This window comes from Gobio gobio, assembly GCF_949357685.1.
Source record: "Gobio gobio genome assembly, chromosome: 24".
Lineage (NCBI taxonomy): Eukaryota > Metazoa > Chordata > Actinopteri > Cypriniformes > Gobionidae > Gobio > Gobio gobio.
In genome coordinates this window covers 9,787,735-9,808,412 of record NC_137120.1, presented here as the reverse complement: position 1 = coordinate 9,808,412, position 20,678 = coordinate 9,787,735, and the positions used below count along the sequence as shown (strand labels likewise).

At 39.6% G+C, this 20,678-nt stretch overlaps 2 protein-coding genes and 1 long non-coding RNA gene across 7 annotated transcripts in view; all 3 read left to right on the top strand.

The window, feature by feature from the left end:
* The window catches only part of LOC307120270 (uncharacterized protein), a 911,732-nt gene that overhangs the window by 135,881 nt on the left and 755,173 nt on the right, over positions 1-20,678 (top strand). The window lies entirely within an intron of this gene.
* On the top strand, positions 843-3,221 carry LOC307120635. 2 transcript variants are annotated; one of them, XR_013815833.1, is made up of 5 exons: positions 843-903; positions 1,184-1,341; positions 1,739-1,795; positions 1,901-1,954; positions 2,701-3,221. It is a non-coding gene; the product is annotated as an uncharacterized lncRNA (long non-coding RNA). The 2 variants fall into 2 exon arrangements; XR_013815832.1 differs by lacking the exon at positions 1,901-1,954.
* LOC307120281 (uncharacterized protein) lies at positions 4,645-11,945 on the top strand. The gene is made up of 7 exons (XM_079807241.1): positions 4,645-4,824; positions 5,111-5,443; positions 5,637-5,948; positions 9,419-9,754; positions 10,808-10,937; positions 11,066-11,094; positions 11,839-11,945. The coding sequence occupies exons 1-6, from the start codon at positions 4,746-4,748 to the stop codon at positions 11,085-11,087; spliced, it is 1,212 nt and encodes a 403-aa protein (XP_079663367.1). The 5' UTR covers positions 4,645-4,745; the 3' UTR covers positions 11,088-11,094; positions 11,839-11,945.

Here is a 20,678-nt window from a genome sequence, read left to right as displayed (position 1 = left end):
TCAATACATTGGTCAGAGGCGCACACTGGTCACAGGAGGGCGCATTTACCATTATTAATAAAAATTCCTCTCATTTGGCAGCATCCTAGTGAGGTTGAGTCAAATAATTTTTCCTCCCATCTCATATTTTTTTTACAATGCCAGGTTTAGGGGCTCAGTTATAATGTAAAGACAAAAAAACTGTGATAAAATCTTTTTTAAAATTTGCATAGGTTCCCACTGGGGTGAATGACTTTCTACATGTCAGATGTGGCCTAGTCTTGCGAAGACCTTCTACATTGCAGCTTTCATTGGTCAAGGACCACCTAAGAGGACTGACATGTAAAGCAACCAATCACAGTTGGGCGTGGCGTTTGAGGCTGAGACTAATGTGGCGTTCACACCAGACGCGATTCGCGCGAATAATTCACGCTTATCGCGCGAAGGTGGACGCTTGAACATTTTGAGTTTACTCGCTTCATTCGTGCGTGAAATTTGCGTGAATCGCGCGTGAAATTCGCATGTGACAACTACACAACAGACGCAAATTCGCGTCATGGATATATGAGCCTATATGAGCCGGTCACTTGACATCTTTTTGGTAAAAAATACTACTATTAATGTGTGACAAAACGTAGTTTTAAGACTTTTTCAGGCGATAATATAGTTGTTTAAAGCTCAAATATGTGGTTAATTTATAAAAAGAGTGCCTATTTGAGCATTTTATCTGGCGTTTTCGGAGTTGTGAGATCCAGGCGATCCAATAATAACCAACTGCAGAACCGCAGAACCCATATACGTCACTCACAACAGTCTGAGAGCAACAGCGCCACGCCACAGTGACGTCACTCACAACAGTCTGAGGACCGGAAGTGGGCGGAGTTAACGAAAACAACATTCGGCATGGCGGAAAAAGAGAATACGGTAAACAGTTGTTTTAGTGTTGTTGTTTTAATCTATCAAGTTTATTTGTGTTGTATTTTTGATCCATAGTTGTTGTATTAACACTTTATACAGCACGTGGCTCTAATCTTTTTTTAAACGAGCTTTACGATGTCTCTCGCATCTGTTGATATGGTCTTGCTTTAAGTTACATATTTATTGTTTGTGATTTTACTTTGTTGTTGGCGCTGTATTTTTTTATTTAATTACCTTTTCTGATACTGACCAATGTGTTTTATGTGGATTTCTTTCGAATTTATAGAGGCAAATTACGATTTGGAGAGGCTCAGCTTTACTTCATTTTCATCAATGCAAGACATTCTGCAACAGTTTTCACTGCCCAGTGTTTTTAAACTGACCAGATGGCACTAGTTGAATGCACACCTTCAAATTCACTTCAAAAAGCAGCTGTCCATGAAGGTATGAATGTTTTGAGTGGCAAGAAATAGGATTTATTTGTTATCCCTTTAGAATTAGTTGGTTTTCTGCATGATTTGGTCAAAAATGTCATCTCATCTTCAAAGTTTCAAGTAGATATATTTATATATAAGCACAATGTGCTTAAGCTAACACAATACAAACAATATTTCATGTGTCTGAATATGTCCTATTAAAATCAAATCAAATACACAACCAAACATGTGATATGAATTGCCAAATATAGATATTGTTCATTTGGATGACGTTCTGAAAGTTTCTTTTATATTCTGAATTTGCAGTAAGTGGTCATTTTTGCTTGAGAACAATGAAACTTGTCTCTCTTGTACAATTTTTATGGTTACATTATATATAATATTTCTGTTTGATTATGTTGCAGTAAATTGACAAGCAGACTCACCCCAGCACAGGACAATGGAAGCTGATCAAAAACAAGGTTAGTTTTAAAAGGCTAAAGACATAAGCTACTTATACAGATAGTGTGTTGTTATATCTGTCACATCTTTTCCAGGAATAACTTAATAATGTTCTATTGTTTTAGACTGTTCCACAACAGTTGGTCGGCTCTATTGACTGTGGGATATTCATGTTAATAGTAAGACATTTTTTTAAAAATAAGAGCTTCTCTTCATTAGGATGAAAAACATGAGGGCTTTTCACACTTGAAATAGTAAACCCCGGGTATACAGAATCCTGGGATATCTTGTTTCACACTGATCATCATTTACCTGAGATGAACAATTAATCCTGGGTATTCATACACTGCCGTTCCACACTGTACTGTACTAAGCCATAGGATAACATCCTTATTTGCAGTGTCACTGATTGGATGAACACTGCACACAATATGTTTACATAAATGCTCAAGCTTTGCATGTCCTCGTATTACAAGTTTATCCTGAATGGACATTTCAGACTATAAAATAATTAAAATGGTCTCTTCTTCACTGCAATTGTTGCGTTTTCTGTCAGCATTTGACGTTTTTCCTCTCCAACGGTGAATTTATTATTTATATAGAATGCACAGTGTTTCAGTGACTGTCCAAAGCACGTAAATATAAAAGTGTGAAATGTTACTTTACCCGGGGTTAAAAGTGTGTTTAGAACGACGATAAGCACAGTGTGAAAGCTTGCCTTTGATTTCTGTATACATTTTGAACTGAAAATGGTTAATTAATTTGATTTGTGACAGGGTATGATTTGTCACAAATATAGACATGAGGAAAATTGAATTTCAAAACTTTTTTACAAACTATTATACATGCTACATCCTTCAACACACGAGATTGTTAAAAAACTTCCAACATTTCATCCCATTTTTTGTACCCTTCTCTCATGAAGGAGCCACGGATCACAGAAGACCTCTGCACTGCAGGTGAACTACCAAACGTTTTCAGAGGTTTCGTGGAGGAGCCGTGCTTTCTGAAATTGAAAGAGGAAGACCAGGAAAAAGCCCTTCAACTTTCACAGGCTGAAATGGTTGACCAACAACTTGCCAAAGAGCCTTTAGTATTTTTTAAGTGTTTGGACTAAAGGAGTCTCAGAATTAATTGTATATTTATGGAGATTTCATTTGATTTAATTTGTCATGTACCTGCTGTGCAATAACTTTGAACCTAGTTCAATATATTCTCTTTGGTCTGATTGTGTATTTTTTTAAAGCAAACCCCAGCTAGTATATGATGCCTTTGGGGAAGTAAATAATTTGTGTGTTGTTTTAGGATTTGATTAATCTGAATCTGCTTGAATTATGCATTCCAGTGTAGAATTGTGTAATGTGTTTTATGTACTATGAAAAAAGGTTCATTCTGAAATGCTTGAGTAAAAAATATTTTGTCATATAAATAAATGTTCAAATGCTCAATCTTTGTTTTCATTTTTAGTGTTTTAAGCTTTATGTTCAATTGATCTAATATAATCTTTAAAGACATAATATAAATAGAAACTTTTTACTTTAAAAATCCTTAACAAAACGTTGCAATGGGGTTTTTATATATATATATAAACTTACATTTTATATATATATATATTAATTTACATTACATATATAACTTGCGTTATATATATATTCAATGTGTAATGTGTGTATTTTTATGATTTAACTATGTACTATTAATGAAAAGTGAGTATATCTATCTATCTATCTATCTATCTATCTATCTATCTATCTATCTATCTATCTATCTATCTATCTATCTATCTATCTATCTATCTATCTATCTATCTATCTATCTATCTATATCTCTCTACAATTAGAACGTATTAATAAAATACTTGACATTATTAACATGGTTTGAAACTTGGGTTTGAAACGCTCCAATGTATGATTGCTCCATGAGCATTGAGCAATGTATACGAAGATAAATCAGCTCCGCCCACTTCCGGCATGAGACCGTGGTGTGGTGCTGTTGCTCTCAGACGGTTGTGAGTGACGTCACTGTGGCGTGGTCAAGCCTGTAGTGCTTCAGTCAGAAATTGAAGCTTTCGCGCCTCGATCGCCCCCCGGTGGCCGGTCCCAGTATAGCTCCTAAACCCCGCCTCTCCATGTATTAGAATGGGCGCGAGACACACTAAACAATTTAATTACACTTCAAATAATTGTTTCCTAAAGATGGTTTCTGTCATTTTAGGCAGTTTTTATTACAATAATTTCATTTCAAGTGTTCGTTTTTTAAATAAGTTTAGTTTTAGTGAGTTATTTGATGCTATAAAAACGAGGGGTGTGACGTCATGATTGACAGCTGAGATTGACGGCTTCTCTGAATGAACTTGTCACTGAGGCACTAACGGACTTTTCTCTGGATTTTTGGGAGGAGATTGGAGCTTTAGCTTTAATTTCTACACTTCCATAACTGTTTATTTCACACCAACATAATGAATTGTTCTGTATCTGCGAGAGTGTGGGCGGGCTTTTGATAATCGCGCCTCTACTTCCTGTTCTCTACTGCGCAACTCCGGTCCCGAGATCGCTACTGCGCAGACTCGGTCCCAAGATGTCAGCGCCGTGAGCGGGCCTATGAAAGCTTCAACTTTGGTCAGGGGAAGTCAATGAAGTCGCGTCGTCCATATTTTTTTACGGTCTATGGGCGTGGTGCTGTTGCTCTCAGACTGTTGTGAGTGACGTATATGGTTCTGCGGTTCTGCAGTTGGTCGTGTCTCTCTAGCGGAGCACTTCTATATTCCCATTGCTTGCCGCCGAACCGCGTCATAGCTCATTACCATAAAGTTGACATGATTTCAACTCTCCTCGACGCCCAAATCGTCCAAAAGACGCAGCGCGCCGTTCTCGCCGGAGCTCTCCGCCGGGCTCCCATTGAAAATGAATGACTTCCAGCCACTTTGACGCTCTCGCCGGCTCTCGTCACTTTTGATTTTCACACATCAATATGATATGTTTTAGGAAAAAGGTGAAAATGAAGCTTCTCTTTAGTTTGGTCTTTTTGCTCTGGTGTTTGCTGGACCATGGTAAGTAGGCAGTCATATGTTAGTCTTTCTTCCGCTATATTAGACAGAAATGCATATTGGTTGCATTTTGTTTGTTTGCTCGACCATGGCAAGACGTTTATTTGTTAGAATCTCTCTTCTTGTCAGTGACAAAAACGAACGACATTAGAACTTAATATGCAAGATATTCATATTTGTTTTATTCAAAATAAGAGGGATCTTAATGTGACTAAGATTTTTATAGCTGAGGGACTTTTACAAAACGTAAAAACCTTTAGAAATGTTTGGCTTGTACTTCCTTTTTCAGGTTTGCTCTGTGTAGGTTCAGATGAAGCGTCAGTGTCAGTGATAGAGGGAGATTCAGTCACTCTACACACTGGTGTTGAAATGAAACAAAAAGAGGATATAAAATGGTATTTTAAAGGCATTTGCAACGCTCAAATCACTGGGGATCTTTGGGAGATCTATACAGATGATCCGTCTAAAGATGCTGATGAGAGATTCAGAGACAGACTGAAGCTGGATCATCAGACTGGATCTCTGACCATCACAAACACCAGAACTGAAGACTCTGGACTTTATAAACTACACATCAATCACAGCAGCATCAGTGAAAAGACCTTCAGTGTTTCTGTTCATGGTGAGTTATTTTTAAAAGCCAGCCTTGTACATTTAAATCACGTTATTATTGTTTTACTGATATTTTTGCAATGACGTTCAGAGGTCTTTTCTCTTTACCTATAAAAAATAACAATAGTATAGGAAAACATGCTGCTGTATTTTATTGTGGTGGTAAATATTAACATTTCATAATTAACTGTTCTTTTCTTCAGGTGTTGGTGCAGATGTAGTGTCAGTGATGGAGGGAGATTCAGTCACTCTACACACTGGTGTTCAAACAAACCAACAAGACCGAATTAGATGGTATTTTAATGACACTCGTATAGCTCAAATCAATAGAGATCAGAGTAAAGTCTGCACAGATGTTCAGTGTAATGAAGGTAATGAGAGATTCAGAGACAGACTGAAGCTGGATCATCAGACTGGATCTCTGACCATCACAAACGCAGACTCAGGAGTTTATCAGCTACAGATCAGCAGCGGCAGCAGCGACAGTGAAAAGACCTTCATTATTGCTTTAAATGGTGAGTCATTATGATTAAAAGCAAGTCTTGTACATTTAAATCACATCAGGATTTTTTTGCAGTGACATTCAGCTGGTTTAGACCTTGTTAGACGATTGATTAAGATTTATTTTTGCAGTCCCGAAAAGTTGCCATGTGGCGTTCTGCACCTCTAATAAGTTAAAAAACCCTGATCTGAAGTTTTATACTGCCAAATAAAACAGACAGAGCCGGTCGTCAATTCTGGAAGCCTGCAATACGTCTGCAAGCCTGCAATATGAGATGGGTCACGATGAGCGATCACATAATGCGTGAGGTTATTAATGTACAAAACATTCAAAAGTCTTCTTTATTTCGTGATGGGAAGGGCTGGGCTCATGCTTGTGCTTCAAGCTGTTAGTTACATTATATCTACGGCACTTGTACATTTTCTCGTCGAAATGCAGCTGCTCCCACAAAAAATTACACAATAGCTAGGCTACTTCATAAATCATCCAGTCTTGATGAAGACGGTTGCTATAAAAAAGTAAATAAAAAAACGTTGCTATTGTCAGTAATTCTAATAATATTGTGACACTGACATGTCAACTCCAAATATCAATTTCATAGCACAAGACACGTTTTATGATCTTTTTAAAACGTTAAATGTGTGTAATACTTTAAATCCATTAAATTCAGGAACACTGTATTAACGTCTGCATCAAAAGAGTGATTTATGAAGTAGGCATGTCATACCTATATGGGAGTCGGCGGAGCAGCATGTATTTTGATGAGAAAATGACACCTCTGGCTATTGATTCCATTGTGTCACAGATACTGTACGGAAAATCTGACCCAATACGGCTCAGTTTTTCTATAGATCTTGCTCTGTCGAGTGACAAAAGTGATTCTATACAGGCTATATTGTTAACCACATTAATTTACATTGTGGGGGAATGGACTGTTTTCCCCCACGCCGACACCGCCCCACGCCACTCCCCCAGCTATGACACGATGCCGACCAAGTCTATCACACAGGCAAATACATTTCCATATGACAGCCTCTAGAGCAAGACATTGATCAGTAGTTATATATATCACCAGACCACAGTCCCTGCCCACTGGCTGACATTTGGCTACACTGGATTTGAGTGTCACATCAAAAGAAATTAGAAGCTATTATAATTAGTGGATACAGTATACAGATGATACAGTGTTCAGATTCTGTCATACTCGCACACTTGAGTCTCCCGACAACAGGACAAACAAAGAGGTAAAGCTGGTTTGAGTCTCTGTACAGGCTTTAGAAGGATCCCAGGCAGCATTGGAAACAAATGGATGGTTTATTTTAGTGGAGTCCCGGATCGCATGGGAGGATTGTTTGTTCAGAGCATTTTATTTTGTAAACAAAGTGTAATGGAGGGTTCGCAAAGAAACCTTTATTGACAGATGAAGCAGCAACTGTACTTGATCTGACAGCAGCTGCATATATTTGTTTGTTTTTTGTGCAAAAAAAACCCTAATATGATTCAGAAAAAAATCCATGTCATGACTTCTTTAATTTACATACAGTATTAGTAATCTGGGTAAACCCAGCCTGATCTGACGGCGCTTTGATTTCACCCTGCAACTCAGTCTGGAAACCTGTACATTAATTTCTACTACTTCTGTTACACTTTTGCGGGAACCAATCACAGGCTGGCTTATCCACCTGGCGTGCTATTGGCGGGTTTAACACGATGACGGATAGAGAAGCGATGGGTCGTTGCCCGTTGATCACGCCTCTTGTGGTCTGATTGGTTGAAGGACTATCCAATTGCGTACGGAGTCATTTGAATTATGCTTGTTTATCACGCCTCTTGTGCAGTAGAAAATACATAGCAGACTCCCCAGACCAATGTTCAATCTTAAATTGAAATGCTGTTTCATGCATACTGAGTTTTGTACACTGTTAAAGACTTGGATTCCTATGCTAAAATTTTTTTAAAGTTAGACGTTTTAAAGAGTATTTTTGTGTCAAAAATGACATTTTTGTGTCAAAAATACTCCTTCAGGTTTCGGAAAGTTTTTTTCAAGGGCGGAATGTCCTTGTACGGGCCGTACGGCTCTTCTCCCGGAAGCGCGTGCGCGACCAGACCGAGAGAGCAAATGCACTCCCATTAACACGCTTTGCTCGGCTTTAGGGAAAAAGTCAGGGCTTTACGCTGCAGTCACAGGACTTCACGAAATCAACAATGTCACCAAAGATGTGTTTTTGGTTGTCAGGGCAAGACAACCCTGCACAGCTTCCCAAAGAACCCAGCGTTAATGGGACAGTGGATGGAGGTTTTTTTCCGGAGCAGCAACGGAGTTGTGCAAGTGTTTTTGTTTGTTCCTTGCATTTCTGCGACGATCGTTTTATTTTACGGCCCGGTTCAACTCCGGATTTGTAGCTCGTCTAAATGCTGAAAGATGGAGCGGTCCCAGCGATTAAGGTTTACGGTCGTGCGTTGGAAGAAGGCGGTGAGTAAAACTGCTTCAAATGTCTTTGATTTGTTAGCTATCGACGTGTAAGTGCACCTCAAGTAAACAACATGACGTGCAAAACCGTTCCGCTGGATACTGCTAACTTTAAGTCTTTATAAACCTGGTTTATGTCCTCATAAACCATGAGTAAACACACACAAATGATGTAAAACTCGCGCATGACAAGCCACTAAGCAAATATATACAGTTCCAGTACATACCACATAGAGACGTCCTGCTGTAGTCGTTGCTGCTGCTGCTCCTGTTCTATTTTAGCCTCTGGATCAGATTCTGGATCATATATGTGTGGTTGAATCTGATTGATAGTCATGGTTTATTTAGGATAACGTTTTCTTTTCTACGTTTAAGGATGTCACAGCTTTCAGACGCTCTCAGCGCAATAGCTGCGCACACTCGTGATTCTTTAGCTCCGCCCACATGATACACCTCCAGCCGCTCGTTTTTTTCGGAAAGACTTGGTACAGCGTATCTTTCTTTTATAAATATGATTAAACTAAAGACTTTTCGAATATATGAAGGATCCAATACTACTCTATAGGTACTCGAGATTGACTGAAACTGAGAATTTCACCCCCCCCCCCCCTAAAGATAAATTACTATGTGCATGTTGTGAAGATATCATTATGTAATAAAGTAATATTATTTTAAAATATTATTAGATTTGTGATGTTGTATTATTGTTATCTAAATAATAATGTCATTGTTACATACTGTCAGGGTATCTACTAACAAAGAGATAGCATCATTTATTTGACAAAAGTACAGCAAGATGACATGCCATATTTTGTGTGGACATAATGGGGAGAAAACATCCCTATGGTAATTGGCTACATGTCTCATTGGCTTCATAATCATCATCATCATCTTGATTCTGTATTAGATCAGAAGTAATCTCAGACTACTTGAGTAGTCTTGTCACTGCATACTTTTTTACTCTTACTCATGCAAGAATATTTATTTCTGATTATATATGGCTTCTGTTTCAGGTGTTTCTGCTGCTGAACGAGATGAAATGAGGATAAAGTCAGTGAAGGAGAGAGAATCTGTCACCTTAGATCCTGCTGTAATAAGAAAACTGAATGATGTGATGACATGGTATTTTAATGACATTCTCGTCGCTAAAATAAGTGCAGATCCTAGTAAAACCTGTACAGATGTTCAGTGTAAAGATGCTGATGAGAGATTCAGAGACAGACTGGAGATGAATCAGACTGGATCTCTAACCGTCAGAGACACCAGAACTGAAGACACTGGACTCTATAAACTACAGTTTAACAGCAGCAGATTTAGCATCATTAGGAGTTTCAGTCTTACTGTCACTGGTGAGTAACTTTTTGTCTTTTAGTGCATTTTTGCTTGAACAAACTATATTTTACTATACTTAGTGACCCAGTAAATGTTATCATTGTGCCCTGTGTAAAAAAAGAGAGCTTTGACTAAGTATAATTGAGATAATCTCTATCATCGTCACATAAGAAATATGTAAATGTTTCCTGTGAACCGGTTTAGTTTTCCTTGTCCCTGTTTAAGTTTTTTTGGTACCTTTTTTCCTGTTGAGCTCAAAATTAGCTTTCCCACCACATAGTTCTAAGAACCACCCAAACACGGTAAAAAGTGGGTACTTCCAGCAATAGTTCTAGTAACTATAGCCCTGTTCCCACTGAAATTACCCTGAACAATTTGTCCCAGGAACTTTTCTTTTCCCCACAGACCTGTTGCTGTCTGTGTTTCCATTGTGGTCTAAAGTACCATGAAGATTAGTCTGGTGATGTAGGACTGTGTGTGACTTTCCAGTTCGCTCTGGATTTCATCCTCCACATATAAGCTTAATACAGTCTGAACCTTGTTGTCGGTCCATCGGTTGTATTTTTTTCAAATCCATTGTTGATTAGAATAGCAAGCAACTCTTACTGCATGCAGCACAACAGACTTTTCAAATGGTGATTGAAATAAAATGCTGAGTCAACCAATAAAAATACTGCTTGAACTCAACCAATCAGCATGTTCAGTGGCCAAGTCCCACCCCCAAAAGTTCCTGAACTTTGAAAAAGTACTACCTCGAGAACAGTGACTTTCTGAGGGAGAATTTTTTACCTGGAACTTAATTTAGACCCTGGTCCCTGCAGATGAAACGCACACTGCGTACCACCACAAAGTTCCCTGTTGCAAAAAAAAGTCCCCTGTTGCTGGGGAAAGTTCCTGTGGTGGAAACGTGGTTTATGAAAAGTCCCTCTGTGAAAGTCCCTTTTGTGGTAATGCTGTGGTTGCTTAAACCCAGTTGATGGCACCATTTATCATGAAAATGAATGTCATACAATGTCAGAAGTATTGGTAAAATCGGTTAATCTGTAGTCATAATGACTGTCTGTATTTAGCTGTTCCAGATTCAGGTCTGCCTCCAGCTGCTGCAGCAGGAATATGCATTTGTCTTGCGTTTGCAGTACTAGTAGTAGTGGTAGTAGTTGTGATTTTATTATCGCTTCAGGAACAAAGCAAGACAAAAAGGCAAGTATTACTCCTGGTTGTACAATATGTAAATATGAGATTTATTGTGCAAAAACAATCTTTAAAAATGTTCATGTATTTTTGTTCTAACTGACCAGAGTAAGAGTTTGTTGTTATTGTTCAAACAGGAAACATGATGTCGGACTATGATTATCAGGTGAGATACTATGAGCACTGAATCCGTCTGTCTGCAAAAAAACCAAACATCTGAATTGACAACAGACTGAAATCTCTGAGAAGGCCTTAAAGTCCCCCTTTAGTCAATAATTTTCTCCCTTAAAACTCATCTTTTTAGGGGGGCGGGTTTATGTACATTTTAGAGTTAGTGATGTCAGTAACCCATGAAGAAGCTCATTGTAGTCCCTGCCAACCATTTGTTGTAGTCCTTAAAAAGAGATTTCTGTAAAATATCTCCCTTTGCTTTAAACTTTGAGCATCGTAACTTTGCAGATGCTGTTTATGCTCAAACAGCAACATCACACACTAACTAAAGTTAAATGTGAAATCATAATCAACCACCCCTTTAATGGCTATTTATTTTGTACAGCACATTAGTCAATGGTAGTTGTTTTAAATTGTGCTTTATAAATAAATGTGAATGTACAGTCTGACATTATATTGCTGGAATGGTATTTCAAACTTCTTTTTACCCGTAAGCAAAGAACTTGAACTGTGAATATATCGGGTCTCAGGTGGTGTACGTGTGTGTATGGTTTCATCCAGAAACGCCAATAACTAGCTTTTGTAAGGGAGCGCTGCTCTTGTGCTGTCTTCAAAATGAAAAACACGGGTCTTGACATTTAGCAAACTTTAGAGGGAAAACATTTCTGTGTTTGTGTAACTAAATTATCAATCCTGATCATTAGTTCTTCCTTCTTTGAATCTGGTTTCTTTCTTTCAGTGGAAAAGTTCACAAGAGTTGCTTCCTGATTCGAATGGCCCTGGACTGAACACTTGGTAATAAGACGGCCACTAATCAAGCTGCTGCTTCTGTGTTGGCTTCAGCTAATGGGACGTCCCCTAATCTGATTGACCTCTGCTGATGATCAATTGGACTTCACAGTAATATTATTTATTATTTTAATTTGAACAGAAGATGGGAAATGAAGAAAAACATGGAGAGTTGAGGAATATCAGCCGACATTTCACTGTTTACTGTATTTCAGCTTGATACCAATTTTGATGAAAGTGGCACATTACTGGCATGTAAACCAAGAGAGCCTGAGGATTTTCAATAGTAGCAATGAAGGGATTATTACAGCTGCTAAAGATCCAAGACAGAAACAATGCAATATTATCTCTATTTTTGCCTTCAGTGCTATTTCTTCAATCATTAGCCCCAATAACGCACATCTACTTTGATCAGTTAGTAGTAGTCATAGTAGTCATTTTGAGAATTTCTGTTCATATAGATTATATGTGCTGCCACATAATCCCAATGCCAAGAGTACCTGTGTTTCTGCAGTGCTTGTACTTTAAAAGTCATATTTTGAATGTATAATTTGATGACATTTTTTCATCAGGGTGTTTTGCATTTAGATTAATTGAAGTCGCTCTAAGAGTGAGGTGGAGTCAGGGCCGGCCCTGACCAGTTTGCTGCCCTATGCAAGATTTTACTTGGTGCCCCTTGTATCAAGGTTTAGAACTACATGTTATCAGTCTAAAGGGTCCTGCACACTGTGGGTTTTTTTTTTTTTTTTTTTTTTTTTTTTTTTTTTTTTATTCTCTGCGAATGTTGCTTGTCAGACTGTATGAACATGATCCCCGATCTAATACATTTCACACTGTAGGATCTCAGTTGTCATTATGTCAGACTCTACGACAGTCAGACGCAAAAAACGGACGCAAGCAAGAGACTCGTACGGACTGAGTTTTACGTCATCAATCCATGACACGTTTGGTAACGGTGAGCCGCATTCACAGACACAATGTTCAGCAAACAACAAAAACAAGCGCTGGCATTTTTTATTCACTTGACTCTTTTCGACATGTTCCCTGTTGTGATTTGATGTTGTCGCACGAAATACGTCATCAGGTTCTGCGTTCCTTTTGGTTCTTGATTTAATGGTCGTCCTAGGAGAAGTCACACTGCAGGATTGCGCCTCAAATCTTCTGACACTGCCAGAATTTTGTCCGAGGTAAAATTTGATCGCAACAGTCATTAATGGGTTGTCGGTGCACATGTCAAACTAAGGATCAAAAACTTCAGATTTAAGCCTAGGATCAGATAAATCTTTTAGGATTTCAAAATTTGTCTCAGATGGCCAAATCATGGCCAAAATCGCACAGTGTGCACCCAGCTTAAGTTGTGGAAACACTGGTGCTGTTGTATTTTTGTAACGCATTGATGTATTATGTATGTTTGTGTGTTATTGTTGTTTCATATGTTGGTTATGTTTTAAAAATTGGACCCGGAGTCTGTAATAAAACTTTTATTGATTATCAAAGCCCATTCTACCCCGTCATTGTGTTGATGATATTTTGTTTCGTCGCCACATTACAGCCTAAACACAAATAGCACTAAATATAACCAACATTAACTAACATAACCAACATATGAAACAACAATAACACATATTATTGTACACCTATCTGTAAAATTCTGTAATTTGCCATCTGTATATTATATTCCTAGTACATATTCACCTGTAAATCCTGTTTATAGTAATAGCCATCTGTATATTATATTCCTAGTACATATTCACCTGTAAATCCTGTTTATAGTAATAGCCATCTGTATATTATATTCCTAGTACATATTCACCTGTAAATTCTGTTTATAGTAATAGCCATCTGTATATTTATTCACGGTACATATTCACCTGTAAATTCAGTTCTGTTTATAGTAATAACCATCTCTCTATTTATATATATTCAGTGCATATCCATGTCCTGCACTTATGCAACCGTTGTATATCCTGCACTTGCTGCTATTGCACTTCTGGTTAGACCTAAACTGCATTTCGTTGCCTTGTACTTGTACTTGTGTAATGACAATAAAGTTGAATCTAATCTAATCTAAACTATGCACATTAATGTTTTCACCATGAATGAAACGAGTCTTCTTTAATGTGAATTTTATATAATGTTGATATTTTAAATAAACCCATATATAATTACCATGACTAATTAAAAATGCCATATATCCCTCTAAAACTGCACAACTGTTGAGTAAAAACATTATTAAAAAAGTGACATTACATGTGTTTAAAAAACTGACATCTCACTGTCTGGGGCCTCTGGAGAACCCATAACAGCTGCTGACATGAAGTGTAAGTTAAAAAGTAACTGCATTTATTTAGCGAATATTAGTATTTTAGAGTATTTTTTAGATAAACGGTTCATTCATTACATCACTTTACCTCTATCATTATACTCCATCACGTCTATTGCGGTGGTTGATCCTTTTCCTATTTAGCACCTAAACTTGGAACAGTCTTCCTAGCATTGTTCGGGAAGCAGACACTGTTAGTCTAAATTTAGACTAAAACATCTTTTTACTATGGCATACACGTAAAACATTTTAAATTTATATTTTTCAAATCAGTTAAATGATTGTTAGGCTGAATTAACTAGGTCAGCTGGAACCGGAAACACTTCCCATAACACCTGATGTACTCGTTACATCATAAAAAGAATGGCATCTATGCTAATGTTAGTTTCTCTGTTTATTCCGAGGTTTAGCTGCAGTCAGCCGGATCCGGGCTGTATCCAGATCAGATGGTGGACCTGCACCCAGACATGACCAACACATCCCTGAAGTGTCAGAGAGACCGTGTCAATTGGACTCTCGCTGAAATTACCTCATCGACACGGCATCCTCAATAAACCCGTCTCCGTCGTGATGACTCCGATCTTTCGAATATTCCCATTAAAGGGGTGATGAATTGAGAAATCAACTTTCCCTTGAGCCTTTGATATATAAAAGTTAATTGTGATATAAGAATATCCTGTAAGTTTCAGAGCTGAAAACGTCCTTGTTAGTCAAAGAAAAGCTTCTATTGACACCAGGCCCAGAAAACGAGAGATCTCAGAATGTGCCTGGCTATGACGTCATAGAATGCAGAAGCGCCGCCCACCGACTCGTGGAGCTAAACAGGTTGCGCTACACTCTAAAAAAAAAGGTTCTATATGGCACCAAAAATGGTTCTTGGCTCGTAATCATAGGGGAACCTTTTTAAGTGCTATATAGCACCAATTTTGGTGCTTCAGTGGTTCTTCAGAGGTTCTTCACCGGTTCTTTGACTTAGGTGCTATATACCACCGCTAACTAAGGTGCTATATAGCACCGCTACCATATACAGAACATGCTTAGATATGGTGCTATATAGCACCAAAAGTGGTTCCCCTATGATTACGACGAAGAACCATTTTTGGTGCCATATAGAACCTTTTTTTTTTAGAGTGTACCGAGCAAAAAACATGCCGGTTCCAGCTCACGTGCGTAAGACATTGCGCATTTGTTCGCTTCATTTCACCACGGAATCGATTGTAAACAAGATACAGGTCGAGACTGGATTTGCAGACATATTGAGATTAAAGCACAATGCTGTGCCTTCTGTATTGGATCCGACAGGAATGGTGTAACACACACTTGTGTGAGTAAAACATGTTTTTTATATGTGTTATTATTGCATTGTTACAGATCGTTTGAAATATATTGATTACATACCTTAGCACGCTGTCACAGGCTGGAGAATCCTCTATTTGAAGTGTTATTGCTTCATTCGTGATCAGACTTGTAACGTTATGGGCCAGGGCTCGGACTTGACTTTTTGAAGCCCAACGCCCCGGGGCTGTGTGTTTTTCCATAGACAGTAAAAGAAATGGACACAGCGACCCCAAAAATTAAAGTCATGTAGAAGCACTCACTTCCTGATGGCTGAGCGTACTGCGCAGCCTCAGACTGAGCTTGACGACGTAGATGTGACGTGAGCAACCTGTCTGACAGTTGTAAGTCCTCTAGTAGTTGTGCAAAGTGAAATCTCAATCACGTTGTTGAACTATTTTATCAGTTGCTTTTGGCTCTCTATGGTCTTCTTGAGATGCTTCTCCCTTAACTTTATCGGACTTTATGCCTCCACGTCCCCCCGATTGCCTCATAGACAGTAAAAGATTGCCTGCGAGCTTCTCCTCGGGTCTATACGGTACAGCGCGACTATGACGCAATCGTTTTTTACAAAAACGGCTTCACGGGTCGATAGTGTAAGATACAAGGTAATGGAGCATTTTATACATTGTCGTGTTTGTTTAGAAATAAGCAATGGACAAATGGAGTCTTTAAACGCCTCAGATGTAAAGATATTTGCTGTCAAAGTGAGGCCGACGGGCTATCTTAAATAGTGAAATAACATTCCCTTCTTGCGTGTGCGCATGTGTGTATACGGTTCGCGGTTTTATATCAGGCCGACCAAGTAATAAAAAAATAACATTCCAATCAATCGCGGGTGGATGAGAGATGAATCATTGTGTTTGTTTGATAAAGATATTTTGCGAGTCCTGTGAGCGATTCCCCAGACGCTATCAAAAACCAAGGCAGAAAATAGCCTATTACTTATTCATTATGATGTTTTTGAATGTAGAAACCACACAAACGTCATAAGTTGACCTCAGACAACAGTATAAAAAAATCTAATATGACCTCCGACCTGTAAAATTGCCAGAATAATAATTATACACTGTTAAATGGCCAGAGGAGAACGGGCACCCTGACTGAGCCTGGTTTCTCCCAAGGTTTATTTTTCTCCATTATGCCACTGATGGAGTTTTGGTTCCTTGCCACTTTGGCTTGGCTTGCTAAATTTTCAACTAAATATCCAAATAAATTTAATTACTAAACTAAATTAACTACATCAACTAAATTACTGATCTTTCCACATTGTCACTGTATGATAATTGAAATGAGCTAATGACATCACCGTTTTCTCCAGAGCAGCTGTAGGCTACAGCCGAATCAAATTCTGTTGCATTATTTTCCTGTTTAACACTGTGAAGCTGCTTTGAAACAATCTACATTGTAAAAAGAGCTTTTTGAATAAAGTTGACTTGACTCATTATCACCCTTTTTCCTCTTCTTCCCTGAATCAGAGGGCTTCAACCTTTTTGTCACTGTTTTGTGTGAATTCGGCCATCCGTCACAATCTGGCAACTTTCAGCGTGTCTACACCTGGCTTGAGAGGCCAGGTCCTCTTCTGAGTGTGTTAAGCCCCCTTACACTAAAGCAATTGGATGTCTACATTGGATGTGGCGAAGGGACGACGTGACACAACACATTCCCAACATTAAAGGGGTGGTAAACCACGATTTCACTATTCTAACTTTAGCTAGCGTGTAATGTTGCTGCTTGAGCATAAACAACATCTGCAAAGTTACAACGTTCAAAGTTTAAAGCAAAGGGAGATATTTGCTTTTAAAGAAATCAGTTTCTAAGGACTACAGCAAACGGCCGCTAGGGACTACTACACATTCACCCAGGTTTTGCTGACATCACCAGGCCCAATATTTACATAAACCCCTCCTCCGGGGAATATGAAATAAGGGGGGCGAGGCAATTTTGTATCGCCGCGGGGAAGCGTTAGTATGCTGTGTTTTTGCCGCAATGCCGAAGAAACGCTGTTATTTTCATCCGGATTGCAGGTCTGGGGTACTTGCTCTGTTCAGCCTTCCTTGGGAAGGGGGTGCGTTGCAGAGTTTAACATACAACATGTTATATGCACGTGTGTTTGAGTCAGCGGGGAATCAGGCGCGCGCAGGGCTCCCTGCAGCACATCTAACAGAGGAAAACATCCACCGTCTTCGTGATTTCAATACCAGATTTGCACAACGTCAGCTGCGTGAAAAAAACACTGCCGGTGCGTGGATGCACGCCGCGCGCGCTGCACATTTCACGGAGGACAACACAATCTTCCACAAACTTTGCGAGTTCAATACAGGATATGCACAACGGCTTGTCCTGAAAGCTGGATTTACAAACAGAAGCTGTTCACGGGCCACAACCTGTAAGTCTGATTTATATTTCATCGATGTGTTTTCCTGTAATAGGTTGTAGCAAGGAAGTAAACAGATGACAACACTGTTCTGCAAACCAGTCTGTTAAATGCTCATTCATACTTAACGTTATCCGACGAACACCTAACGTTACAAACACCTAACGTTAAAATCTCAACAGCGAACCTGGCATTAGTGTAAATGATTCTTTGATTAGAGCTTTTATGTATTGTTTATCTACAGGCATGCTAAACATGGTTCTGTGTGTGATTTGGCTAACTTACTAGTTTAAGCCAGTGCTTAGTGTTTGTTTTGGGTTAGTTCTTGCGACAGATATTTGGCTATAATCGTTCTAAAAATACAAAAGTTAAAGTGCCATTCAGTAGCGATCATTATAGATCCGCAGTCTTTACTCTTGAGGACTGAACAGGTTCTGCTCGATCATCTTCACTCAAATGTTCTGGGTCTGATTCGGGCTCATATGGTTTTATTGACGCCGTTGTTTCTAACACTGACCAAAGCACAGCCTCCGGTAAAGGTAAGGGGCGTGACGTTTCCGACATACGTGCACTAGGCGTTTAACGAATCACAACACACTGGGCCAGCTAACCAATCAGAGCCCATCGCGTATTTTTGAGGGACTGGCTTCATACAACCCGGAAAGCATCAGACCATTTTACAAGGAGGGACAGAGCAGTGTAGAATAAAGGTCAAATATATGAAAAATAAGGCAATTTTTTTTAAAACGAAGCATGAACACATGTTACAGTGCACCCCACAAACACAGTCAAGCCTTCAAAAGAATGTGTTTTACCACCCCTTTAAACTGATTACGTGTTCTATATTTGACACACTTCAAGCACTCCGGCGGGGGAAAATTGATGTGGTGGACTGGGATGAGTCGGGGGACTTAATTAATATTATTAAAATAGTATTAGTAATAATTTTTTTAAATCACTCATTTTGGCCCCCCTATGGATGAGTGGTGCCCAGAGCATTTGCCTATTGTGTCTATGCCTCGGGCCAGCCCTGAGTGTCACGTAAACTGAAAGAGAGACAGGAGGATCCAATAGCGATATAATAAACCCTTTATTATCACACAAAGTCTGGAACAGTTCTCACGAAAAGTCCAAGGACCACAGAATAAACACTTGAGAACGAGGCAGGAAACAGCAGGCAGAAACAGACGGAGATCAGAGGTCAGACAGCCACAGCAGCGGCAACGAGAGCAGGCAGGCAGACCAGACAGCGCTGTGACGCAGGGATGCAGTGGGAACAAAGGCCAGCGATCCTCCAGGAACCGGAATGGAAACCACCAGGAAACACGAGGAACACAGACACACGGGAACAACACCACAAACAGCCTGAAACGATCTGACAGAAAGTGCAGGTGAGAGACACATTGATAAAGGCTGGTTAATGAGTGCAGCAGGTGGAGACGAAGAGCTCCGCAATCAGTGACCATGCCTCCAACACAACCGCACAAACAGAGAGAAGGAGACAATGAATTGATGAACCGTGACATTAAGTGGAGTTGGGGCAGAGTGGCACTATTGGTAGAATGACGGAGAGTTCATTTAAATTTGGTGTGTTTTCACTTTAGCACTACACTTAGGTTCAATTGACATCAGAGTTTGATTCGTTTGGAAAATGTGAATGCTGTTTTCCAAACTTGGGTGTACACGCAAGCCTGAGTCGGCATCAAAGCCTGAGTCAGCATGCGGTTGCTCAGTTGTTTTGCTCCAATAATACCTTCATTATTTCTCTTCTCTCTTTAATTTATCCAGCAGCCATATCACCCTGTAGGCCAAGACTGGTTTCCCACTGAAGCTAAGCAGGGCTGAGCCTGGTCAGTGCCTGGATGGCAGACCAACTGGGAAAACTAGAATGCTGCTGGTAGAGGTGTTAGTGAGGCCAGTAGAGGGTGCTCACCCTGTGGTCTGTGTGGGTCCTAACACCCCAATATAGTGATGGGGACACTATACTGTAACAAGCACCGTCCTTTGGTGTCAGGGTTTGTGGAAGGGATGCAGCGAGGACTCAAAGATGCAGAAATAAGGGCCTTTAATGTGGATAATAAAATAAAACAAGACAAAAACTACCCCGAGGGGGAAAAACAGACTAGACTTGACTTCCAGGGAACAGAGAAACATGAGGAAGAGAAGACGACGATTTCGCACTGGACTGTAAACACAAGGAGATTAAATAGGGAACAAACAAAAGAGGGTAACGAGGGAGGACAGGTGGGGCAAATGAACCAATAATCAGGAAACAAGTTGGGCGGGGTTAGACGATAGACATGAGCACATGGCACAAAGAAACACTTGACAAGATATATGTGCTCACACCAAACGTGACATGAACATGCAGCTAATGAAAACTCATCAGCTGCATGTTCACACAAAACATGACAACATGAAAGCACGCAGCCAGTGAAAAACACCAGTCACGTGCTACACAACACAAAACATAACATGAAAGCACGCGGCCAATGTAAACACGAACCGCGTGCTACACAAACACACACGGACAGAAGAGCGCATGCTCACACGACAAGACAGAGCGCACGAGAACGAGCGAATGCTCATTCCGTGCGCTCGACAAAAAACAAACACGCGGAGCATGAATGTCTGAATCCCAACACAAAACTGAAACCCAAACTAGAATGAAGTGCTGGGATCCGAACACCACGCCCCGCACACAAAACACAAGGACAGAAGAGCACGCAGCTCGAGCATGCTCAAAGCTGCGCAC